This window comes from Anastrepha obliqua, chromosome 3 (assembly GCF_027943255.1).
Source record: "Anastrepha obliqua isolate idAnaObli1 chromosome 3, idAnaObli1_1.0, whole genome shotgun sequence".
Taxonomy (NCBI): domain Eukaryota; kingdom Metazoa; phylum Arthropoda; class Insecta; order Diptera; family Tephritidae; genus Anastrepha; species Anastrepha obliqua.
This window is the reverse complement of record NC_072894.1, coordinates 38,666,887-38,692,117: the sequence shown is the minus strand read 5'-3', so window position 1 is coordinate 38,692,117 and position 25,231 is coordinate 38,666,887. Positions and strand designations below refer to the sequence as shown.

Here is a 25,231-nt window from a genome sequence, read left to right as displayed (position 1 = left end):
TAATTTTTATACAGCATATTCCTGGACCAATAATCCGTTAGTGGTGGTACTTGAAGTAGGTCCATCCAAACAATAATCTACCCATTTTCTAGCTTTTTTGTCTGTGATCTATTGGAGGAGTTTTCTGCTGCAATAATATGTTGCGCAGCAACAGATATAAAATAGTTAAAAAAATCTGCAGGAGTTTTTCCAGTTAAGGCGTCAGCAACATCAGGACTCACACCTGTACACATCGGAGACTCAGCAAACGTCAATCGATCTCCACCAACAGGCCCCCATGTTGGACTAATTATCAAGTTTGCAAGAGGAACTTCTTCGTCAGGATCTTCATCCAAGTCCATTGCTACATCTACATCACTATCTTCGAAATCTTCTCCAGAACTTTCAGAATATGGCTTAAAGTCATTATCAACAAATGAATCAACAGAAAATCCTGTAATTTCGTCTACACTCGATTTTCCGAGCTCGGCAGCAATGTCATCACGTGTTAACAGTTTTCTAGACATCTTAAATTAAATCTGTAAAACAAATAAATGAAAAAAAAAAAAATATAAAAATAAAAAAGATAAATACATAAAAATATAAAATTAGAGTATGTCCACTGGTGGCCACTTGGGTCCAATATGTATATTGACATTCTGGGACAACGTGACCACGGTGGTCACAAAAAGAAATAGGAAGCAAACAACAAAAATACATTTGGCTTATCAAAAATGAATATCACAAAGTCACCCTAATTGCAAAGAATCAATAAAACTATGTAAACAAATTTTGGTCCCAGCTTGTCAACGAAAGCACAACCCTTTGTCAGCACGCGGTCCATCGGTGCGGAAAAAAATGACCACGGGGCTCAAAGTGTTAAAATTTTATAACTTTACCTGTTACCGTGAAAATGTATTGCAAGCCAAGAGCTTTACTTGGTGATTGAGAAGAAATGAATCTAAGAATAATTAATCCAGGATTATGAGCATCAACGCTTGGTATTTCAGAAATCATACGCCTGGGTTTTTTAAATAATGCCTTTACTTTCAGTTTGCTTCTCAGTGTGGCTGACAAAGTAATGCCGATGGTATCGATAGTGCGTGTTATTTTATGACATATCAACAGTTTTGTGACTATTGATACTATCGTTACAGATTTGTTTAGTTTTTTCAAGCCTATTGACATACATTTTTGAATGCATGCATCCAAAGCCAGATGATCATCAGCTTATTTATTGGAAGGAATATTTATTTATATTTGTAATTAGCGTTTATTCTGATTGTTTCGCCGCGCCTCTCCCCCTAATTGTGTCCGATTCCGAACCGAAGATATTTTTATGAGAAGCTTTGTCATGGCAGAAATAGACTCACAGGTTTGCCATTGTCTAGAGGAGACCACTATTATCGCTTTGCTGTTTCTTGCACGGATACTCCAGCCTACGCACTTCCGAACGGTAATCACGCACCAACCCGTTCGGCTACGGCGGGCATTCGAGGAAAGTTATAGAAGTTATGCACTACAATGATTCTGAAGATGTTATAGCTTTATCAGCACGTCAACAACTATTGATGATTTTAACTATCGCTAGTTTGACAGCTCTACTTCCCAGCATCATTGAATAAAGTATTTTGAGGTATAACTCTGAAGCACTTTGACTGATTATAGGATAGCAAGGAATCAACATTCAAACAACATTTTTACAGTGGCAACCAAAACCCAAAATCCCTTTAATAAGTGAGCTCCCTTTAATAAGTAAGCTCAGCAGCTGAATGCAAGAGTACCGTTAATGCCCCAGGCAAAATGTGGCATGCACACAATGCAGTTGCATTGCATCCTGCAAGTATGCTACCATGCTGAGAATTAAATACTCAACGTAACGATCCCTAAAGTGCACTGAATGTCAGATTTGTTGCTTGGCTACTTTGATTCCTTTTGTTCGTATCGAATTTTCACCAATACAGCTGCAGCGGTACGCTTGCAGCATGTTGACGACTTTATAAATGCGATTACTGTTGTGCTAATGAGATTGCGCAAAAATGGCAGACTTTTAAAACTTTTTTTTTTTTTTTTTCTGTACTCACACATTTCGCCTGCCTATTTCGGCAGTATCAACCATTGCGTAGCTCGGCTATTCTCGTTTTAAATTTAACTGGTTAATGAATTTTCCCTTTCACATTGAGATTTTGATAGCTTGGTATTTTTGCAAAAGCATTCATTATCAAATAATCTCAATTGGGAAGAAACCGGTGAACACCACAATTAAGTCATAAATAAAAATAGGTATTACAAATCAGGAAATAAGTAAGGAAGTGCAAACTTCGGTGCGTTCTAAACTTTATACTTAATATCTATGCATATTTCAGTAAAATTAAATTTGGGTTGGTTGGATTCCACACGGGCAGATGCAAATTTAATCGTAGCATATAAAACGTGGGCGTAGTATTTCTTTGATGTCAACAGTATATCTGTCAGATCGAAATAAGATGGCCAGCAATATATGTTATAATTTTAGACGCTTTTTATTAAACAGGCATTTATCCAAAAATATGCGTGGCACCGCTCATTTTTCGAGATTTTAATTCCGTTGTATTTATTTTTCAGGTTCATCGTTTCTAGCAAATTTGAGTAATTTTGCTTTAATTATAACAGAGATATTGCGCTTTTTCTTTCTTCATAATTACCTTTATGTAGCAGGTGGGCGTGGCTATTGACCAATTTTACCCATTTCCAATACCAATCCACCTTGGAGAAATATTATCAAGAATTCCAAGCCTAAAGATTCGCCTAAATGTTGTCTTAAAATAAAACATGTAAAAACTTAGATTCTCTCCAGTTTCATTAGTATGTTTAAAATTATATGTATATATATATATATATATATATACAATTAGTTGCGTGCGTGTTGAATGGAGGGACCTACAGTTTTAAGCCGACTCCGAACAGCAAATATTTTTTATGAGGAGCTTTTCCATGGCAGAAATAAACTCGGAGGTTTGCCATTGCCTACCTGGGAAAAATTAAATCATCTAAATATCCACCATGAGTACGTGAATTGTGGGCATAAATGGTTAACCGTGTAGAACTTCGGGATGAATAGTATTTGGTCTTCTAGTACTATTTTCGAGAGAAAGAGTATCTTGAAAGTTTTTTATCAAACTTTGAATTGTTGATTTGAATTTGAAGATCATTTCTACCAAAAAAAAAAAAAAACAAATTTTGTGATATGTTGCTCCTAAATGGTCGATCATTTCCATAGTATTGAAAAATGTCACAGATGACATAAAAACAGACTTGGCTAAATCAACGGACGGACTGGCAGGCATATCGAAATCAACCCTTTTTTTATTTAAAGGTGCTCCAATAAGCATTTTGCATACGAATGGGACTGAACAAATTAAATGCATCTTCCACCAAATTCTGTTAAAGGAATCAAACATCTAAGTGCTGGTTTTGATGTGTGTTTTACATTTCCAAGTCACATAGATGTATTCTATCTAAGCGTACTCCGTAATTTGCTATTCACCGCTTTTGTCAGAGGCGAACTATTAATATGGAGGATGATACCATATGTAGGAGTCCACGTAAGTAGGAAAAGTCACTAATTGCCATTCACTTGGAAGTGACCAGGAAGATTCTTCTACACATGATTCAAGCAGCTCACAACGTCCGGGATTAGCCCACGTATCCTCTGGGTAGCTTCCGAACACCCGGAAGTATTCCAGGATAGCTGGTTGTGCGCTGGGTTTGGGATCCGCCACTTAAAAATCCCCCAAATGAAAACAGCAACAAACCCTCGGATAAGAACTTCCTATACCGGTGACGACCCGTGCAAATGAACCAAGGACTATGATTTGAGGGCACTTGGGCACTTTCCTTAATGGCGAAGGTGCTTCTGCACGGCTGGTTGATGTCCTCGTGAGAGTAACGGCTGACATCATTGCCTTTCAAGAGATGCGATGGATGGGGCAAGGCAAGAAAAACATAGGATCTTGCGACGTTTACTATAGCTGCCATGTAAAGAAGCCCAAATTCGGTGTCGGATTTGTTATGGGAGAGAGACTTCGTCACGAAGTACTGTCGTTTAATCCGGTGGACGAGCGCTTCGCAATAATTCGCATCGAATCGACCGATTTTCTAACATCGATAGAAGAGAACGACGATGCGACCATTCAAGACTTCAACGCCCCGAACAAGAGAGCAAACTGCGTGTATAATACCCGAATTACTAGTTCTCTTTATGAGCTCCATGACAGCTTGAATTCTATTTAACTTATCTTAATAATGCTTCTCTACTCAATTAAGCTGTGCATTGTAGTTTAATTTAACTTTTTGTTAACGATACTTTTGAAGTAAGCTTAAAAAAGTAAACAATCAGATTTGTATAGTTAACTAGAAAGTTGTGATTAATATTAATATTAGATATACCTTTGCTTTCAAATTTTTTATGTTTTTCTATACTATAATTATGTATCCTAGAATCGCCCGCGGTCGATCCTTCAACGAATAACAATCCTCACTCTTAGTAGCAGCTTTTACCCAGTTTCGATTGAACTATACATATCATAAAATGGGACTGTATAATAGCTATGAGATATAATAGTTGTAAGATTTTGAAAATTCTATTGGTTCATGAGATTTAAGTTTGTTTGGGAGGTGGCATGCCCCCTTTTCCAATACCTGATGCGTCTACCTGTGTGAATTTTCAAAAAGAAATTTCATAAAGCAATTTCAGTACCACAGCATAAACGCTTTCAGAGAAAATCCATAAGTATATTGAACTTCAGTTTGTATCTAAAATTTTTCACCATATGACAGGTATTGGCAATTTGCATAAAAGTAATTTAAATTTTCAGTTCAATTATTTTTTGGAACACCCTCTATACTAAACGTGCACCCAAAATCACACTTTTACATACAAACATGTACATACATATATATTCCTTGAGTTATTCACAAACAATTTTCTCGCAGCATACCAACGCACATCCACAGTAAATCGTATATTAATTATGTATGTATGTTATTATGTATTATCGAATGTGCCAATTCAGATGGTAACCAACACATTGTTAACTTACCCCAACGCGTCCATTATCGTATTCTCTGCTCGCTTGAATAGTCAATTTCGCTTTGGAATGCATGGCATCTGTTAGAGAATTTCTTTGATGTGAACCACCACCGGACGCTGAACTTAACATGGAGCCATTCGCCTTTTGCGCTGACGTTTTGCTACGAAAGCAAAACTCAATGATAGCCACAAAAACGGCCACTAAGAGGCCACCAATCAATATATAAAATATGCCAGCTACATTACTCAACGACAATTCACTGCGCGATGTCTCTTGATTGTCCTTGTTGAGGTTGCATTCCGTTTTGTCATACCACCATTTATTGCGTAGCTTTATCAATTCACCATTTTCTTTCAGCGATAATACAGCCAAATTAATCGGATCTCTGTGTGGATTGATATTAAAGCAAATAAATTTATATAATATACGAATGCGAAAAGTTGGTCAATGGTTAACGTTGAAATCATTCAGTTGGTCAGCAGTTGGCAGTTGGCCAGTTCAATTGTGAGGTTGTTTCGTATGAAAAAGTTTACACGAGGTCAGTGGGATCAAAGAAATCGGTTGGTTAGTTGTTTTGCAATGTTTTTCAGTTATGATGATTTAGTTTTTTTTTTTTTTTGTGTTTTTATTGTACACATTTGAGTTCCAAGCAGCGACGGACGACGAGCGTTCATGTTGATATTCGTGTTGTTGTATAAAGTTGCATGTCCATATTATTTCAATCGACAGCAGTAGAGAACGAGAAAACAGAAAACAACATAATGAATAACCAGAATAAGCAAGCAGACAAGGTTTAATTGCGCTGAAAATGTCGGGTGTTAAATTATGAGCAGTTTCGTTGAAAGGTTGGGAGGTTACATTTGCATATGGAGATCTGCCTACGTACATATATTTACCTACACGCATTTTCTGGTTTGTAGAGTTTCAGACAAGCATTGCCGAGCAGACAAGCATTTATTACACATCATATAGTGTATACCTTTATGCACATACATGTGTGCTTATATATGAAAAAGGAAAATTTTAATAAAGAAATTCCTATGGGAGATTGTGAGTATTGTACATTGCTATTGGCCGTTGCTGGCAGCCACCTATGCATACATATTAGGGCGGGTCGATTTAAAGATCGCTCATTGCTCTGTGAAAATCGTATTCTAGGGATCAAAATAAGAAACTTTGCCGAAGGAACCATACCTCTAAAACGTATTCTGATGTCCCCCAATTTGGGTCGAACGAAAAATCCCACTTTGACCCATTTAGAGTGCTCCAATCGAGTCCAAATGTATGACCGAACCCCACTAACTTTGGATGGCCGATCCACCCATGCCAGTGGCACAGCCCCTGGAACTCCCCTGGGGGTTCCCCATACAATCATATCAAAATATCACCATTTTTGGCCTTTACATGAGAAAAGAAACTAAAAAGGTCGACCCAAATTGGGGGACATCAGAATTCGTTTTAGAGGTATGATTCCTTCGGCAAAGTTTCTTATTTTGATCCCTAGAATATGATTTTTACAGAGTAATGGGCGATTTTTTTGCCTCCCCACAAAAGACCCTAAAAGTTCGACCCAAATTGGGGGACATCAGAATTCGTTTTAGAGGTATGGTTCCTTCGGCAAAGTTTCTTATTTTGATCCCTAGAATATGATTTTCACAGAGCAATGGGCGATTTTTTTGCCTCCTCACAAATCGACCCGGCCTAATATATATGTATAGTTACGCCAAAAGATACGCTTGACGAAGGCGTCTGTCTGTCTTACTACATATGTATGGGCACCCCATTCTTTCCTGCGTACAAAAAAGTGTCTAAAAATATACATACGACATATGATAAATTTGGGGATATATTTCACAACTTTAAAAAAGCGTGTAATAGTCTAGACAGCCGGCGGCGCTAATCGGGATTACCGGCATTGTTAATTTTGATTAAAATAGTAGTGTGAAAGACGGTTGTTACGCGGATTAATGAACAGCTGATTTGCTTGTTGGAAAGTTTTGCCAGTAAAAGGTGGACCGCAGGCAACAAATCTGGGTATTAGATGCCGTGGCACTAAGAAATAATTATTCATTTAAAAAATTAATTAATTTGAAATTTCTCCAATTTTCTTTTTCTCCGAAATATCAAATCTATTAAAGTAATTTCGAACGTTTTAGTGCAAACTAGCATTGCATTCAGTCTTTCTTGTTATTCTCTTTAAAAGTTTCATTATTTTTCATTCACAATAAATATTAGCTGTCATTTTTCTGCAATGTTGCCATGAAAAATTCCGCTAATGCGCTTAAATCAGGAGAATTAAGTTTAGTTATCAATCGGCATGTGGTGCACTTAATTCCTGAGATAACTCCGAAGGGAATGAAAGAAACGCCAATGAATAAGTAATAAAACCGCTTTAGTTTTATACAAAAATTGTGAATATATTTTTTTAAGAGGAATGGAATACTAAATGGAACTTTATTAAAGATGGTAGCGCTCACATAAGACGAAAAGTCCATATATTCAATTATTAACAAATCATTATCAATCGAACTAAGAATTTTCGTTTCCCTTTTGAGCAAAATTTACATACAAACGAAGGGACATTGACACGAAGTGAAAAGTCAAACTACGTTCAGCAAGCATTTTAGTTCATAAACTGGTACTTGATGGAGGCAGTTATACTAGTTCCAGAGTGACCGGAATTGGACCAGTAGCAAAGTGACAAAGCAGAGTTACTATAGAGCTGGAGCTATGAATGCATACAAATGTTTTAAATGTTATTATCTGCTATTTTTGTCCAGCATGAACTGGTTCAATGCTAATGCAGAGGCTGACTATATGGGTTGTTCGCTAGATGGTAATATGATGATGAATGGGCTGACCATTGACATTTCGTATACCAATATAAAAAAGTAGGCATCAACTTTAGCTGCAAAGAAAACTGGTAGTAAGATAGCTCAGAACTGGTAGGTTGAGTCGCAAGAGCGCTTTGGACACGCTATAGCTATGATATATTACTGCGGTACTATCACTCTTGCACTCATATAAATGGCGGAAGAACTTCGTATGCTCCTAGTCGCTTTTCATCTCTACTACATCCGCTTCTGTTATAGGGAATAATACTATGCTTCTATACACTCACCTCAATGGCGATCCGATGGGAGTTGCGATGCCAAATCCTTTCGTATCCAGATTACGGCCGACTTTCATCGTATCGCAGGGTTCCCTAGCATTCACGTATTCATTCTTTGGTGATTCCATCAGTAGCGCATATTTGCCTTTCGATGTTCGCACGCGTCGTATGCCTTCATCGTATGTGCTCACAAAGACATGCTTGCGCGAATTCATGTACTCCCACATTTTGTTATGTAAGCCGATTTGGGATCTCTGAAAAAAAAAAACACACACACACAGACGTAGTAATTCATTATAAATACATTATGTTTACAAATATATGCACATACATACATATATACAAGCACCTAGATGGTATTAAATATATTATACGTATGCAGGATGTACGTGCGTTTGCAAGTGTGTATAACGGCGTGCTCTTAAAATGCTCCTATACCCCTATTCACGCATGCAAAGATTTCATAGGCTCGTTGCTTAGCGTGTGGGGTGGCAGAATGGTTGCTGAAAATTGCTTTCGTGACGCCATTGCTTTTGCTAAAAAGGACTGCTGTTGTAAAGAATTTGTGAATGAATCTTGAAAGTTTTCGTGGACCAAAGAGCAACTCACTTGTGGCATCACGAAAATATTTAAATATTTTCGGAGAATTTTAATAAATCGCACAACAATTGTGTGTGGGGGGGGGGGGTGAAATTTTTCAAAAGCCGTTATATGAGCGAACCTTCTATGATGTAGGAAATTCAATTAAATTAATAAATTTTCTACTACGATAAAATATGTGAAATCGTCGCAAATAGATTGCAACCGAAGTTACACACACACAAATATAAAAATTTGTGGAAAATATGATTCAGTGTATGACAGTATGTACGTGCATGAAGCAAGCCCATTTTATTGATGGAATTTATTAGAATTCATTCGATATTTTTATAAAACTTTTTTGATTGTGATGACTAAAATTCTTCTAAATTCTTTTAGGAATATGCAAAATATGTAGCAATTTCTGTATATCTTTGCTCCAGCATTTAACAACCACGCACTTTAGGTTAGAGTAGAGGATGAAGAAGGCTATTGCTGATATTGGAATGAAGAAAAGTTTGCAGAGCAAAATAGAAGGTGCAGACACCAAATATTATGCACAAAATTGATTATTTGTTGAAGCGTACTTTTTTAGCAGAATCTTTTTAGGTTTTGAAAGACGTATTACTGGTTTTCGCAGTGACTCTGCAACCACACAGCAATAATTTGAATTACTTAAGGGGTTATATACCTTGTGTTGGACTAAAAAATCGAAATTTTATGCCATATTTTAAAAGTACATCATACTAAAAATATAGATTGAAAAAATAATAAAGATCGGAGCATTAGAACGAAAATTACAGACCGTGGAAGCGCGCGACCTTTCTTGGAACGAGGCTTAGCGCAAAAATTTAGACGCGATTATCTCGAAGTCGTGTTTTTTGAAAATCACCGTCGCGGTGATCATTATTCATCAAAAACAATTTGACCGATTTGCATAAACTTTTTTTTAATTATTCGAAGTTACAACCTCGTAAATCTGAATGTTTCCCTTTTTATAAATATTTGCATAGTTCGCTGGAATTAATTTTTTTTAATTTTTCAAGCCCTCAAGAATCGTTTTTGGTGCAAAGCGGTTTTCATATCGAGACAATTTTTTTTTGGGTGAATAAACCTTTCAGATTCACTAAAAAACATTTTTCTACAATAATCATTCAATATTTTTGATTTCAGTTAAGCTCCTCATGCCCTACCGTGATCACCGCAAGACTCTTCTTCTTCGGCGTTTCGGGGGAGGGGCGATATCAACAATAAATAGTAACATTTTTTAAAATAAAAACATCAAAATGTATTCTTCGATAGTTACCCTTCAGTATGATATATGCCCCATTTGAATAAAAGTTCTAAAACATATTAAAAAAAATTATGACAATTGTTGATTTTTTCGGGTTTACAAGGTATATAACCCTTTAAACAGTCAAAATGAAGACAAAGAAACATTTTCGCACCGAATATGTATGTGAAGTTCCTGCCAAATAGCAAAAGAGCAATCAGAGTGTGGCTCAGCAAATCCCTGGAAAATGAAATAAAGTAAACCATCTAAGGCAAAATATACTTATATTGGGTATAGGAATAAGTTTCCGCCGTCGTAAAAGAGGTGTCGGTACTGATACTATTTTTGTTTTCGCTCTAATAATATACTGGTGATTTGAAGCTGTATTGAATATGTGAGGTCTCGATAGCAGTAGTTGACATTCATTTGAAGCGTAAAGATCCTTTTTTATCTGACGCCAAAAATGTCGACGTTCAGGTAACTGGGTGCTACATCAATTGAAGGAGAGGTATATCGAGAGACGTTTGGTGACGTGTGAGATGCTTCTTGAATGGTAGAAAATGTATGGTTTTCTGCATTGCATCGTCACTTGCGATGAAAAACGGATCTATTGTGAAAACTCTAAGCAGCGAAAATGTTGGAGCCTGCTAGGTGAACCAGGTCCATCGACAGCGAAAAAAAATATTCATCTGGCGGGATCAGAAGGGTTTCATTTATTATGAACTCTTTAAATCATCTAAAACCATCACTGTCGATCGTTACCGATTGCGGCTAATGCGTTTGAATCAAGCTTTCAAAGAAAAGTAGTCGGATGGGACGGTAGATATGACAAATTGATTTTGCTGCATGGCAACGCCAAGTCGCACGGCGCTTAACCGGTCCAGAAATATTTAGAGTAACTGAATTGGAAAATTTTGCCCCACCCGCCGCATTCCCTAGACAATGCACCATCGGACTACCATCTGTTGCGATTAATGCAGTCAGTCCTTATTGGAGAACGCTTCCTTTCATACGAGATGGAGTAAAGCTGTAGCTTCCCATGTCACATATCATGTATTATTTATGGTAATTGTTTAAATAATTCGTAACTTTGACTAAGAAAGGGCGGAAACTTATTCCCAATGCCATGACATTTGTTTATTTATTTTTTTCAAATGGTGATCGCACCTGCGCTGTAATTCGGCCATCTGCAAATACCAATTTGCAATGACTCGCTGGAGGACTTCGGTCATTATATTGTGCATAACTTTAATAATGTTGACTTTGAATGGCTCAATCAAAGATGTTTTATCCACAAAGCAATTAGAATTTAAATAATCCATAAATAAAATTCCAAAAGTGTGATTTCACATGATTTTGGTGGCCGAGAGATAAATTGCTCACCGAAATGACGACATAGGACATCCATTGTTTCACGGGATGTATGGCAAGTGGTGCCGTCTTGTTGGAACCAAATATTGTAAAGATCCGGGGTTTAAATTTCAAGTATCAAAAAGTGGCGTATCATGGCACGATAGCATTCGAAATTCACTATTACATTGGCGCCAGCCTCATCTTTGAAGAAGTATGGGCCGATGATTTCTCCTGTCAATAGGCCGTACCAAAGGTTGTTTCCATTGAATGTGATGAAAGAAAGAGTGCGTAAGTTAAGGAAACATAAACTTATTTCAACGTTTTCTCTGTATTTTTTGCATTACAAATATTAAAGATTGCAAAAAGTTAGCTGCACTTCTATTGTGTATACCTATTCGTATTTCCCGGTAGAAGTATTCAGTACTTTTCCAAAAAAATGCTTCGACTTCATCAAATACTGAACTGCCATGCACAGTTATTGCAGCAAAGTTCGAGTAACAACAACAATTTAAAAGGCTCCACATAAGGGTGAAGGCTGGGCAATCGACTGTGTCTACAAAAAAAAAACAACTGTAAATCAACAAGCATCAAACTGAAACTGGCTACAAAGTCATTGACGATATTGACGATTGAGTGACGTGCAGTACAATTATTTTTGACAGTCCACAACTGAAAATGCAACCGATTGCAGCGCTATCAATGAGCCAATTTGCCGATTTTACAGAAGAGCCTAGCTATTAACTAACAAGCCTTGCAGTGAATGCAAGTGAATGCATATGTAGAAACCAATAAGACACAATTTTGGAGTATATGGCTAGAGGTTGAATACGTGCAATTGGATGGGAAAAATTTTTCACCCTTCACCAGAAAGTATCCCGTAAGTGATCTCTTGCTTCGGTCAAGTAAATTCTGGGTAACTGGTAAGCGTTCGTCGCCTGTTGTGTTGGTGCACAAAATGCGGCTGCATGACAGCGTCTGTGTTTGTGTGTGCAGGAGCTTGACTCAGTTGACACAGGTATTTCTAGCTTCCTTAGACTATGAAAATATGCATTGCTTTGTAGCGGGTTAGCGAATGCTGTATCAAAACGCTCTTAGAAATCTGCATACCTTGAACTTCGAGAGAAAGTATAAGGTGGACAAGTGGACATTTAATTAAAAAAAAAAAACTCTTAAGTTTCGGCAAATATACAAAGCTGGCTTGAGAGAAGTAAAATACCAATAATTTCGAAAAATTTTAAGAAATTTAAGCACAAAATATTTTTTGGAAAAATTAAATTTTTTCATTTGAACATTTAAAATGGTTGCCCTTAGCGGAATCAATGGAATCACGTTACCGTTCAATGCTATATTATAAGTAAATGTTGCGAAAGAACGTCAAAAGATGTATGCAAGAAATAAAGAGGAGAGCAATATTCAGTATTTGGCAACACAATAGAACTAAATATACTATATTAATTTTCAGTCAAATGAGTTACTTAACCTTTGGTAAAGATATTATTCAAGAAAAAATATAAAATACTTAAAAAAAAATTGCGTCTCGTGCCCTGATCAAGTGCCACAGGGAAAACAATGATTGAAGCAATGTAGAGAGTCAACTTAGGTGACGTGCTGAAACATCGCAGAAAAGTCTAAATTTATTTATTCTGAAAGATGCACGTTTGAAAAAGAAACCATAGCCAATAATAGTTGGAATGCCATCATAAAAATTTAGAACAACCGGCATTTGTCTACGGTTCGAGGATGCGCACACTACTGCTGCTTCATGGAAGTTTTTGAATCTGTTTGATCGTTATTGATATAAAAATTTGGGCTTTCAATTTTAATTTTTTTCTTAACGAGGTGTAAAAGCAATCGAAAGCCTTAGTTAGTGTGGGGTTTTAACGCCACTAAGCAGCACTAAACAAAATTTTAATTGAAATAGGAGTCCATGAAGTGACACATCGTAGCAATTAAAGTTTTTAATACTTCCCTTTATTCTGGTCGATTTTGTACAATAAAGACAAAAAATATGCTGCTTCAGACAACATAATTTCGTTTCTACTCATCTAAATGCATGGATGTCCTGATTAGATACACATTTTAAAAATGCTCCTTACCTCTGTAGTCAACGGTCTCCAAGAAAATCATAGTTCAGTGTTCGCTGTATGAAAATATTTACATGTATGTGTGTACGAATAGTGCTACTACCAAATACAAATTCCTAATGAGCCACTTGAATCTACCATAGGTACTTGCATCATGTTGCAAGCTACATAATGCCAATTATATACCATTCAACACTAACACAGCTGTAATCTCACTGCCTTCTCCACATACCATTGCTGCTTTCACATGCCTCTGCTGTATAACCAATGTATGCACTTTATATGGGCCACGCCATTTGCCTGTCAATCCACAACCAATTCAGCTAGTTTGCTGCTGTCTATCTCAGCTTGTCTGGCGCATTGTCATTTGTACTGAAAACGAGGCTCAGCTCACTTTCAACGAGTCTTATAATTCATATTTTTTTGCAACGTTATTGATTTCAGGCAATTACACATCATGACAGCGTAAATCAATCAAATAAACATTTTGTTACTGGAATGTTCACAACAGAGAATGAGAAGCTGGAATTTTAAATTTATTTTTTGAAAATTCTGCAAAAAGTGGTATCGTCATGGTAATATGAGTGAATAGCAGTTTGCAGCCAAAATGAGGAATATTACAACTCGTATGTGGAAAGCTTTTGAAAAATTACTCAAACGTGTTGGAATATCAAAGCAGGCAAATGAATCAGTGGTAGAATTCAATTATAAAACATTGGTAGATATGTACGAAGGCATAATTTCTTTTATTCTTTTATTATACTTGCTCACACTTGTATACAAGAGGACATAATGTAGGGTCCTGATTGAATTTAGCATTTCCTTATTTTTTTCGGTTTGTATTTTCTTGATATATCAAATTTAAGAATTTAATGGAAATGCATTATCTAATGTGAATATGTCGCTTTTTATCAGATCACAAGGAAAAGTTATAGTACAAATATATTCATGTCGAAATTCAAAATGGTGCAAAATTAATCACCATAACGACCAACATATTTGACACTTACGAGCTAAATAGCTACAGTATACAAACAAACAAGCAATGGGGCGCGCAAAGCTCAAATTAAAGATTTACTTCACTTAAATTAAATTTTTTATTTAGTAAAAAATGTGATACAAAAACTAAACTGGATGATTAATTTTGCTCCACCTTGTATCTACGCTTTTACTTTTTAGTATATGTATAATCAAGTATATTCATTAAAGCTTACATGAGTAAATCTTTATTTAGGTCATGCACTTATGGACCTTTCAAAAGTGGCGTTTGAATGTCAGTAGTGAATAATTCCTAGACTATAACTTTTTTCATGTCGTCTCTTACATGTTTTAATTTAAAGTAGATAGATGTACAGTTTAACGAAGTTATTATCAAAATGGTCCTTGTTTAAAAACAACATATTATAAAATTCGTTACATTTTTTTGGTGGAAATAATTGTTCCTGAATCAGTCGATAATTCAAAGATTGGTGAACAAGTTTCCAGAAACTGGTTCACTTGAGCATGAAAAAAATACTTGCAGACCAAAAACTAGTTGCTGTAGCGCAAGGTGTTGCTGAACAACCTTAACCAACACCTGAACGTTCTCAACAATTAGACATTCATAAATTGGCAGTTTGCCGGATTTTGGCGGATGTAATTTTTGGCACAAAATTATTAGGAGACATATTGTGAATAGAAATAGTGAAACCTGACAGAATCTTAATGATCACATGTTTTATTTTAAAATAACATCTAGGCGCTTCTTTAGAACGACCCTTTACTTATGCGAGGGGAGATCAAATTTCTTAGGTGTGCTCATAATATTTCCCTAATTTGGGTTCCAGGATCTAGGAATATCGAGGGAAGTGAAATTGCTGATGAGCTTGGAAGAAAGACGACTCAGAAATCTCCCAACTTATTTCTCAAGAGAGCACAGAAGAGATGGGGAAGTTTTGTAGAACATTTTATAAGGTTCATTTTTCAAAAAACGCTTCAATTGAGTTTTTAGCCAAGAGACAGATTCACCCGCGGTATTTTTGTTTCTTTCTGTTATTAATTCTTCTAGTGACTTCGTCGAAATAAGAACCAACTGCGACGTTCGATTCACCGAAAATGACTTTTTCGTTCTACAAGTTTGAGAGAGAAGTTTTTCATGCCAGAAATATACTCGGAGTTTTACAGTCGTCAGTCGAGGAGCAACCACTCTAAGAACAAATATTTATTATCATTTGATGGTTCATGCCCACGGTGCATTTCGAACGCGAAATCTACCAGATTGTAGTTGCTCACAAACCTATTCGGCTGCGGCAAGGCGGTAGCCATATGTGTTGAAGTAAGAATTCAGATCGATAGCCACAAAAAAACTTATCGTGGTCAAATGGCTGTGAGTCGGCTTAAAGTCTAGCCCGGATATATGGGTTTGGGTTTGGCTGTGTCTTAGTTCGATTCGGTCGGCAGATGTTCATAATGAGCTGCTCCCACGGTTGAAACGTTCAATGCGGACTGTTAATAACTGACTAGATTGCAGCAGGCGATTGGCTAGAAATGACGTTGTGTCACATTTTTAGGTTGTTATGTTCTATCCAGACAACGGTAAGCCGCACACTTCCTTAGTAATGCGCCAAAAACTCCGAGAGCTTTGTATTGATATTCTTTTACATCAGTCGTATAATTCCGACCTCGATCCAAGTGCTTATCATATTTTCAGGAGACTAAACCTATTTTCAAAACTCTTTTAGAATTTTGAGGAGAACTATCGTAGGTACTCAAAATCATTTACAATTACAATAAAGGTACTCAAGGTTGAAGGTCGTCAAGCGCGCTGAAATTAACAGGAATTTTAGAAGTGAAACTTCTTAGGCGTCGAGGGAGGAGCGAGAATGGAGAGTCAAATTTCAAGGCCATGCAACGTCTTCGGCATTTTCGTTCCGTTAGAGAGAAAAAAAATATAACGTAGAAGAAAAGGAGAGAGAGAGCTATACCTTATATATGTATGTTATCGTTTGTATAGAAATAATTTCAAAATTCGATGACTACTTTAGTTCTACATGCATATATACTTACACCACGGTGCTCTAGAAGGGGGCTTAAATAAAAATGAGTTGGCACTTCGAAATTCCTTTTGATTATGATTCTTGGGTTAGTAGGGAATGTTTTAATATAGAATTTAAAATCAGTTCACGTGGCCGATTTTAAATAATTTGAGTTTGAAATTAGAAATAGCGCTATTATTACTATATTATATTTTATTCAATACTTTTTCGAAATCTCAAAACTGTTTTGAAAATTGGGATCGAAAGCCCTCGTTGTCTTCTATTTTATGCAATTTATTTGAAAAGAATCCGATCATAAATGGCAAAGTTATTAGCATTTGAATGTCCACCACAAGCGCACATTGTTCATTGCTTCAAATTGCTTGCTTTTAATGCGTATTGGAATTGATTTAATGCATAAATGTAATCATAAAGAAACAAAATAATGTTCATGAAATATTTTATTAAACTAATTTTATTAAATATAAATTAAAACTAATACATATAATATACTGCTCACAAAGCTATATACACATATATATATACATGTGTACTATTGTAGCTACGTACAGCTCGAAGTAGTTTTGCAAAGTAATTTTCATTAATTTTTGCTACCTTAAAGTTTTTCCACTTTTCGTTGAAATCGTGATGTACCGATTCTGTGGCTTGTTCTGCAAAAAATCCTAGACCTTTCTGAAATTTTGAGCAAAACTGTGGAACGTGGTTATAAATTGTGTGAACTTTTGGTGTTACCGAAATTCCTAAAAGTTCATAACTTTTCTGAAATTCGGTAACATGTTGTTGAAGCTTTGGCCGTAATTTAAAAGAAAAACAATCGTCAACAACTGTTTTAAACTTTCTAAAAGTATCTACGTACGCAATGCAACCTGATAGACCACCAAAATTAACTTCGCATAACCGTTGAAGTTTGTCAACATTATTAAGTAAGATCTTACAAGCATTCCCTTCAAACGAAAAATTGCCACCATTTGTACAACTTTTTTGAACATGACATTCCTGCGCCCACTTTTCTGCAATATTAGGATGTAGTTTAAGCATGCTACTGTAAAGAGTGTTAACACATCCTAACAATAGATGCAGTTCAGGAGGAGGGATCACATCCAAAATTAATTGATCCTTATCTGAGCAAAACAAAGGTGGATGTATGCAATTTTTGAAATCCTTCACTTTATTTTTCACACTTCCTTGATGACACCAATTATTGTAATTAGACAGGCAGCTTGCAGTTGTCCTTAAAGTACCACAGGAACTTAAATCAGATTTTGTGACGTCACACCAAATGCATGGGCAAAAACTTGCGTTACTTGTCAAACCCGTAATAATATTTGCAAGTTTCAAGTCCGTCGTTACTGTTCCAGGATATTCAATCAAACATTTATTTATTTCCAATTTTGACCACAGAAGTTTAACATTATTGTAATTTTCTTGGGTATCTGGGGCAAGAGCAATGATAAATATTTTTTTCACTCCAGTATCCTTCCATTTTTCACTGTTTTTTTTAGTTTTCTGGTTTAAATCATCATTTTCTTGACTTGATTGTATAGACAAGGTGAATTTCAGGGAACCTCCGCCACCGTCGAGACCAAAATTTAAGTGAAAATCAAAAATTTCCCGTTTATCAATAATGTGCCTTACAAAGAGCATCAAGTCAACACAAACAACAGCAAAGTTTGTAGCTTTTGTCATTACGTCTTTTTTTGTTGTTTCAAAATCAAATGACTGCACTTCAAAAAAATGATCCAAGTTGTGGGACGTAAAAACAAATTTTTCTTGAGCATAAGGTTCAATAATATCTCTTGTACTCGTTTTTTTTCTTATCAATTTAGAAACATTCTTTACCTGACGATTCGATAAATTTAGATCTGTTTGTAACTCACATAAATCATTAGATGATATCTGACGTACTACTTTTTTCGGATTTGCATTAATGAGTAAATCTAAGGGTTTACCATGCTGCTGCGATAGGGATGCTGGAATGGTTGTGCTTCCTTCTTTGACATTTAATTTGTCTTTAAGTATGTTCTTTTTTAACAGTCCAGATAATAATTGTTCGGCTTGCTTTGGCGATTGGACGCATTCATGAATATTTGTCAACGTTGAAGTTGCATAACATTTATGACTAACACCTTTAGCAATTAAAGTAAGACACTTTGAGCAGCGCCTACTATTAGTAGTAGTAGTCTTTAAAGATTTAGATTTTTTTTTAGCATTTACGGCATCCAAATTTCCTTGTCTTGATCTAATTTCGTTGCACAAAGTACACTCACATTCTTTTTCTGACACTGATGTACGGGTTTTTATTTTAAAATGGTATTTTGAGTAATCTGGCATTTGAAGGGAACCTTTCAAACTTGGATTTGCACTAGCTCTTATAATTTTGTGCCTACAAGCACAACAAACCACATCAGGAAGCCTTGAATCCTTTTCATTAAAATCAGGAAATAGTAGTTTGATTTGAGCTCCAATTGCGCCTGTAGTTTTAAAATACTGTTTCTGCGGCTTCCTTTTGCAAATCAAACACATTCTATGACGATTTTGTTCATGATTTTTGGAAGATTTACCTTGTGACTGCATGTCTAATGATTGCTATTTAAAAATGAATAATAATAATAATGTAATAGATTAAATAAACACTTTGCGTCAATAGTTAAAGTTTAAAATTTCGAAAAATTGACTTACCTAATCTAATTAATTTTTACAAATAATGAACATAATTATTCTCTGTTCTTGCTCTACTGCGCATTTTATTTTAGTGACTATAGGCTCCTGTGTAAAACTACGACGCAATTATTTTTCTACTATGACTATGACTCTGACTCCGATTGTTGCGCAGTTAGATTCGTGAAATATATGTAATTATTTTGATGTTTACCGTTATAATTTCGCATTGGAATGTGATGCCGCAAGGGTCGTCCACCAGTACAAATCCTATACGTCCTATACAATGAACAATGTGCGCTTGTGGTGGACATTCAAATGCGAATAACTTTGCCATTTATGATCGGATTCTTTTCAAATAAATTGCATAAAATAGAAGACAGCGAGGGCTTTCGATCCCAATTTTCAAAACAGTTTTGAGATTTCGAAAAAGTATTGAATAAAATATAATATAGTAATAATAGCGCTATTTCTAATTTCAAACTCAAATTATTTAAAATCGGCCACGTGAACTGATTTTAAATTCTATATTAAAACATTCCCTACTAACCCAAGAATCATAATCAAAAGGAATTTCGAAGTGCCAACTCATTTTTATTTAAGCCCCCTTCTAGAGCACCGTGACACATCTACACGTAGGTTATACTGTAAAGCTAGAGTACAAAAACAATTGTTCATTCTCATAATTTAAGCTTGAATACGCTCAGCTGCTGTTGTTTTTTTTGTAAATTTTTTCTATTTTTATTCTCTGCAAATGTTGTGAATTTACTTAGATATATATTCTTTCTCTCTCTCTCTCTCTCTCATTCGCTTTCTAGGGTCTCTCCCTCTTTCTTTGTCTGCCTTGAAAGTTTCACTGCTGTTATGTGTACTACGCTACACGCACTTTGTTTAGTTTTCTTTAAATGGCAAGTCTGGTCTGAAAGACAATATATATATATATATACATGTTGTGTATATATCATATATTTAAACGTCATAAGTGTATTTTAAAAGGGGCAGGAGGGAGCATCTGAGGATGCAACATTTCACCCATTACTTCACTCATCATTCCATCCTTCATTTAATAATTTTATATGCCCTTTTATACATATACACAGAATATAAATAATGATAATTTCCCAACTTTGTTTTAATTATTCGAAGATATATTCAATATTCAAAGATATTGCCAAGTGAAAAATAGAATTTGCGATTACTGTTCTCAAATATCTTAAATCTAACACGGCTTACGTTGCTCATTCGCTACTTCCGTTACTCCTTTATTGATACGCATGTAACAATTTATGTATGTATGGGAATTTACTATAACAGTACATGTTAAGCATTCGCTATGCGCTGCAATGTACTTACCCGGAAAAAGTCCCATGTGGAGCCATGCAACAGCATACCATACTGAACTTCCGTTTGCATAGCTAAGTCTTCGGGTGAATTGATTGGTGTCACCATCCGTTCGACTGTGAGAAATGCTGCCAAATTGGCTGTATATGATGAAATTAGTATGAGCGTGAAAAACCACCAAGCGGCACCAACTATGCGACCGGAGATGGAACGCGGTGATATGTCGCAGCCCTGTTGCATGAAAGCGGCCAAGGCAAACCAAAATGAATTCAAAATGCTAAACTCGTTGGCCGCTGCGGTGGCGGATGAGCCGAGGCCAACACTTCCGGCGACACCGCCACCACCGCCTATGCCAATATTCGCCGGACTGGCAGTAGCGCTGGTCCCACCGGCCATCGGGCCAGGCACAGGTACACCACCAATAATGCCAGGCGGTTGTTGATTGGCCATTTGATCGTGATGTGCATGTGAATCTGCCGGAAAAGAGAAAATGAGGAGAAAACTAAGATACGGGCAAGCAATAATGGATAAAACGATAAAGTTGACCACTTGTACGAATATATGGACATGCACGAGTACGTACGTATAAGTATGTACATATAAAAATACACATACATACATACGAGTATAAAAGTAAATATGTGTTAGTCTGTTTATTAGTGTAAAGTATATTTATATGTGTTGCTCTTGTTGTTGTTGCTGGCATTATCTGCAGATTGTAGGCTTAGAATTTGGCAGGCATTCATTCACGAATTATATTTAAACAAGTATGCCTGTGTTGGTCAATGTGTCTGCCTCATTGGGTATGTGCTAACAAAAGGCCTGTCTGTCACTATTAAATTGGCTGCCTATGAATGCCGCATATCGCACGCTGGATGAATCACAAAGTCAAGCGCTGCATACTCGTATTAGGCACATGCCACATTTCACAGACCGCTATGTGCTACGTACGTGCACGGTATGCCATATGTGGCATGGAATGTGGGGCACCTCGCATTCTCTTTCGCTTTAGTTCTGAAGGAATTTTCGCCTTTTTTACTTTATACCATTATCATTCTTTCTTCTTTTTCCTTTTTTGGTTGCTCGAATGCTTTTTTCCGTTTTTGTTTCCTGGGGTCCTTTGAGGCGCGTTGGTATTCCTTTTTAGGGCTTTTACTGTAACTCGAGCTCATACGCATACTTGCACATACATAAATACGTTTTAAGTATAACTTGCAATTACCCAGCAGGTAATTTGTGGACTAGATACAGAAGGAAAATTTTGAGCAGCTGGAAATGCAGTCCAAACCATTGAATGAAGAGGCTCGCTGCTGACTCAGTGGCTTTTTGAACATCCAAAAATGGGGAGCTCCACTATTAACTATTGACTCCCACACTACTGCATTGCGGGTTGCGGTTCAAATTGAGCCATACTTTGCCAAATATTAATAAAAAACGAAAGAGTCATGCGCCAATATTTTTTCTATTTTTCGTTTCCAAAGTTGTGTGAAAATAGTGGGGACGACCATTCGTTTCAATAAGAGGGTGCCACATGTTATACTTTTCACGAGACTATCGTTTTATTGCAGAAAATGATTAGTTATAATATTATATTCAGAAAGTAACTTGTGCACATAATCTTCAATAACACGTAATTTGACGCTTCTGGACCATTTTTGTGAGCCATTTAAAGTCATTGGATTAGAAATAGATGCTATAAACTAGTCAAGTCTTGGAAAGTAATATCGAGCCTCTTATTCGTGACATACTCGTACTTCCTCAAATTCCATAAAAGATATTTAGAAATGAAATACCCGCAGTGGAGTGGTGTGACCGAAATCAGTCTATAGAGCTAGGAAAATAACTATTGAATAAAAAAATTGATTTTCCTAATAAATTATTTTCACCGTTGCATTCACCTTACTGTCGATTTTCTTTAGTATTCCTAGTGCGTGCTTGCAGCCATGAGTGTGCACCAAGTAGTGATACAAGGTTGATCCAAGATTAAGGAGATTTCAAAATCCCGCCCCTCAGAGAGGCGCGACATCACACTGGAGGAAAATTTGAAAATGCGCACAAGAATAACAGAATAAGAAGAAATCTCACACCAGATACGAATAAACTGAAGGCTGACGCTCCGCATACAGAGATTACATACTTCAAATTCACTGAGAGCGGAATAACGTTATGAGATGCGCGCCACCTTTGCATTCTCTACATGGTAAATGAAAACAGATCTATAGGGTTATAAAATTGTCTTCATGACGATCACTTTTGCAACGGTCTGAACCAATTTTCGAGGCACTTGTTCCAGTCGCGGTTTTTAAATTGTTTGGGGTGTAACCCGAACACACCTTTTTACGACACGGTGATCATGCAAAATCTTATTCATAAATCTTATTCATAATGCCCATGGCTGCCTCAATATCACGTTATGGAACATGACGATGCTGCTTAATCACTTCGCGCACAACATCGATATTTTCAGACAAAACAACTAGTTTTGAACGGCCTTCGCGGACCTCGTCGGCGAACGAACATCGACCTCGAGAAAATTTACTGCACCAGTTTTTAACGGCACTAAAGGATGGTGCTTGCTTGCCGTATCATAATTCTAGTGCATCGATGTATTCATGTCGTGTTAAAAGTTATGTAATTATATCAATTATAAACAGGCATGGAAATGTTCATATTTGAGTTCCATTTTCTTTTTGCAGAGTTGCATTTTTAAGGCAACTGTAAGCAATACTACATAATATGGCTCATACGTCAAAACGTTTTGAATGCGTTGTTGGTAAATATGTCAAACACGTCTTTGGAAATGTTACATGCGGCTCGATAACATTGGAAGTGTTTAAGGTCAAAAATATAAATTGTAACACTCGTTTATCGAAAACTTATCTTTCTTGTAATAAAACCATGCTCACTCAATACTACGTTATGTTACTACACCTTAGGCTGTAGGTAATGAATAACACACATATTTTCATAGTATTTGTTTCTGAGGGAAAACTGAATCCGAACTCAAGACCGAGTGAATTCCAATATATTAGAACTTGATCACAACCTAAAAAACAAAGAAAAACACACACCAAAATCTACTAGAACCATTTTACTCGATAACCTCAAATAAATCTAAAACCTGGTAACTTCAGCTCTTCAAATAAATTAAGTACCCAAAACCGTGAAGGACTAGGATTAAAATAACTCTAGATTCTGTAACCCCATAAACCTAAGTATACACGAAAGCCAGACCTCCAAATCGATTTTTGTTTGTTTTTGTGGCTTTGTAAAATATTAAACTGGCATCATGCGGATCTGCCTCAGGCTACTTCATGAAAAATATTTTAAAGTTATGCCCTAAAGTGATTAGGAAACCAATGTTGGTAGTAAAAAGTGAGCAATTTTGCCAATATCAGCAAAAAAATAAAAATTTAGGCCCAGGTTTACGCGCCTATTACAGCCGAATAAATTCAATTTTATTTATAAAAAGTGGCGCAAACTAAATCACCTTATCGGGTGATTTCTTATTTTTGCAATTGCATATTTGGTACTTGTAAACTCGACAACCTTAAAATACAACGTAGAATCTTTTTTGTCAACAAGTGCTACTTTGGACTAAGTAGGGAAATGAGTAGTAAAGTCCTCTCTCGACGAGCAAAACTAACACTTTATAAGGCTCTCATGGACGATGACAATTTTCAGTACTGCCGGTTCTACGTTATCGAAATGACTCGTGTTTTTCCGCCCAGTAAACTGACCCGTCTAGTGAATCGTATGACAAAATCTGATGTGGCGTCCTTGGAGTTATTGAGAGAAAGATTTTCCAGAATATTTTTGAACGACGAAGAGTATCGTAGGCGCTGGAAAAATTATGTATAAACCTTATGACGTTATATACATAGTGCAATGGATAAAGTTGCAGCGGCTTCATTCGCTGAGTCATGCCATCCAAACGGATGCAAACGCTCCTTCTGAAAGTATGTTATGCGGTAACAGCTGATAGTAGCAGGGGAAGATGAAGAGAACTCCCGAGGAGGAGCTCTTGGAGGACTTAGCTTCACTTTGTGTATCCAACTGGCGTGCTTTGTTTAACTCGGTCAAAATCACGTAAGCGGTTATCGCCAATCAAGAAGAAGAAGAAACTATACAGCTGCAGTATACAAACAGACAGACAGTAGAGCTCGTAAAAATCAAAATAAAGATTTTCATCACTTTAAATATTTTTTTTTATTTAGTAAAAAAGTTATTCAAAAACATAATTCAAGGATTAGTATTTTTTCTATTTGTACATATCGAATACTTTGATGCACGACTACGATTCGGAAGTGCACGAAGCACCAAATGTTAGAAAACGATTTTTCTAAGAGCGATTATACCTTGGTAGACAATGCATTTATAAAAAACCTATTTGCGGTTCGGAGGCGGCATAAAATTGTAGGTTCTTCCATTTTTGGAAAAATCATCAAGGCATACATCACAAATAAGAGGAGGAGCTCGGATGTGGACACTTAACGTACTTTTTAAAGAAATAAATTTTGGTTCCAACATTTGAATTCAACAAGTCAAACTAAAAATGAAAAACTTTTGTTACAAAAGAACTTTTTCGCTATCATGGGGAATAGTAATGCCAGTGAGTTTCCCAGCAGGGCGCGAAAAGGCTGTAAATCTATGTGTAGTGGTAGTGACTTATGCGGCTGCCCCGCCAGAGTGCCATGTGTTGACTAGAGCGAGGATGGAAAAATTTCGTTAGCAACATATATGGA

The 25,231-nt window shown here is 36.3% G+C and overlaps 1 protein-coding gene across 2 annotated transcripts in view; it reads right to left on the bottom strand.

The window, feature by feature from the left end:
• Window positions 1-25,231, bottom strand: part of LOC129242423 (glutamate receptor 1) — a 219,166-nt gene that overhangs the window by 13,392 nt on the left and 180,543 nt on the right. For both annotated transcript variants that reach the window (XM_054879050.1, XM_054879051.1), the window contains exons 12-14: window positions 20,499-20,959; window positions 8,173-8,417; window positions 5,061-5,436 (exon numbers count right to left, since the gene is read on the bottom strand). In XM_054879050.1, coding sequence (XP_054735025.1) covers window positions 5,061-5,436; window positions 8,173-8,417; window positions 20,499-20,959 — 1,082 coding nt within the window. The remainder of the gene's footprint in view (window positions 1-5,060; window positions 5,437-8,172; window positions 8,418-20,498; window positions 20,960-25,231) is intronic.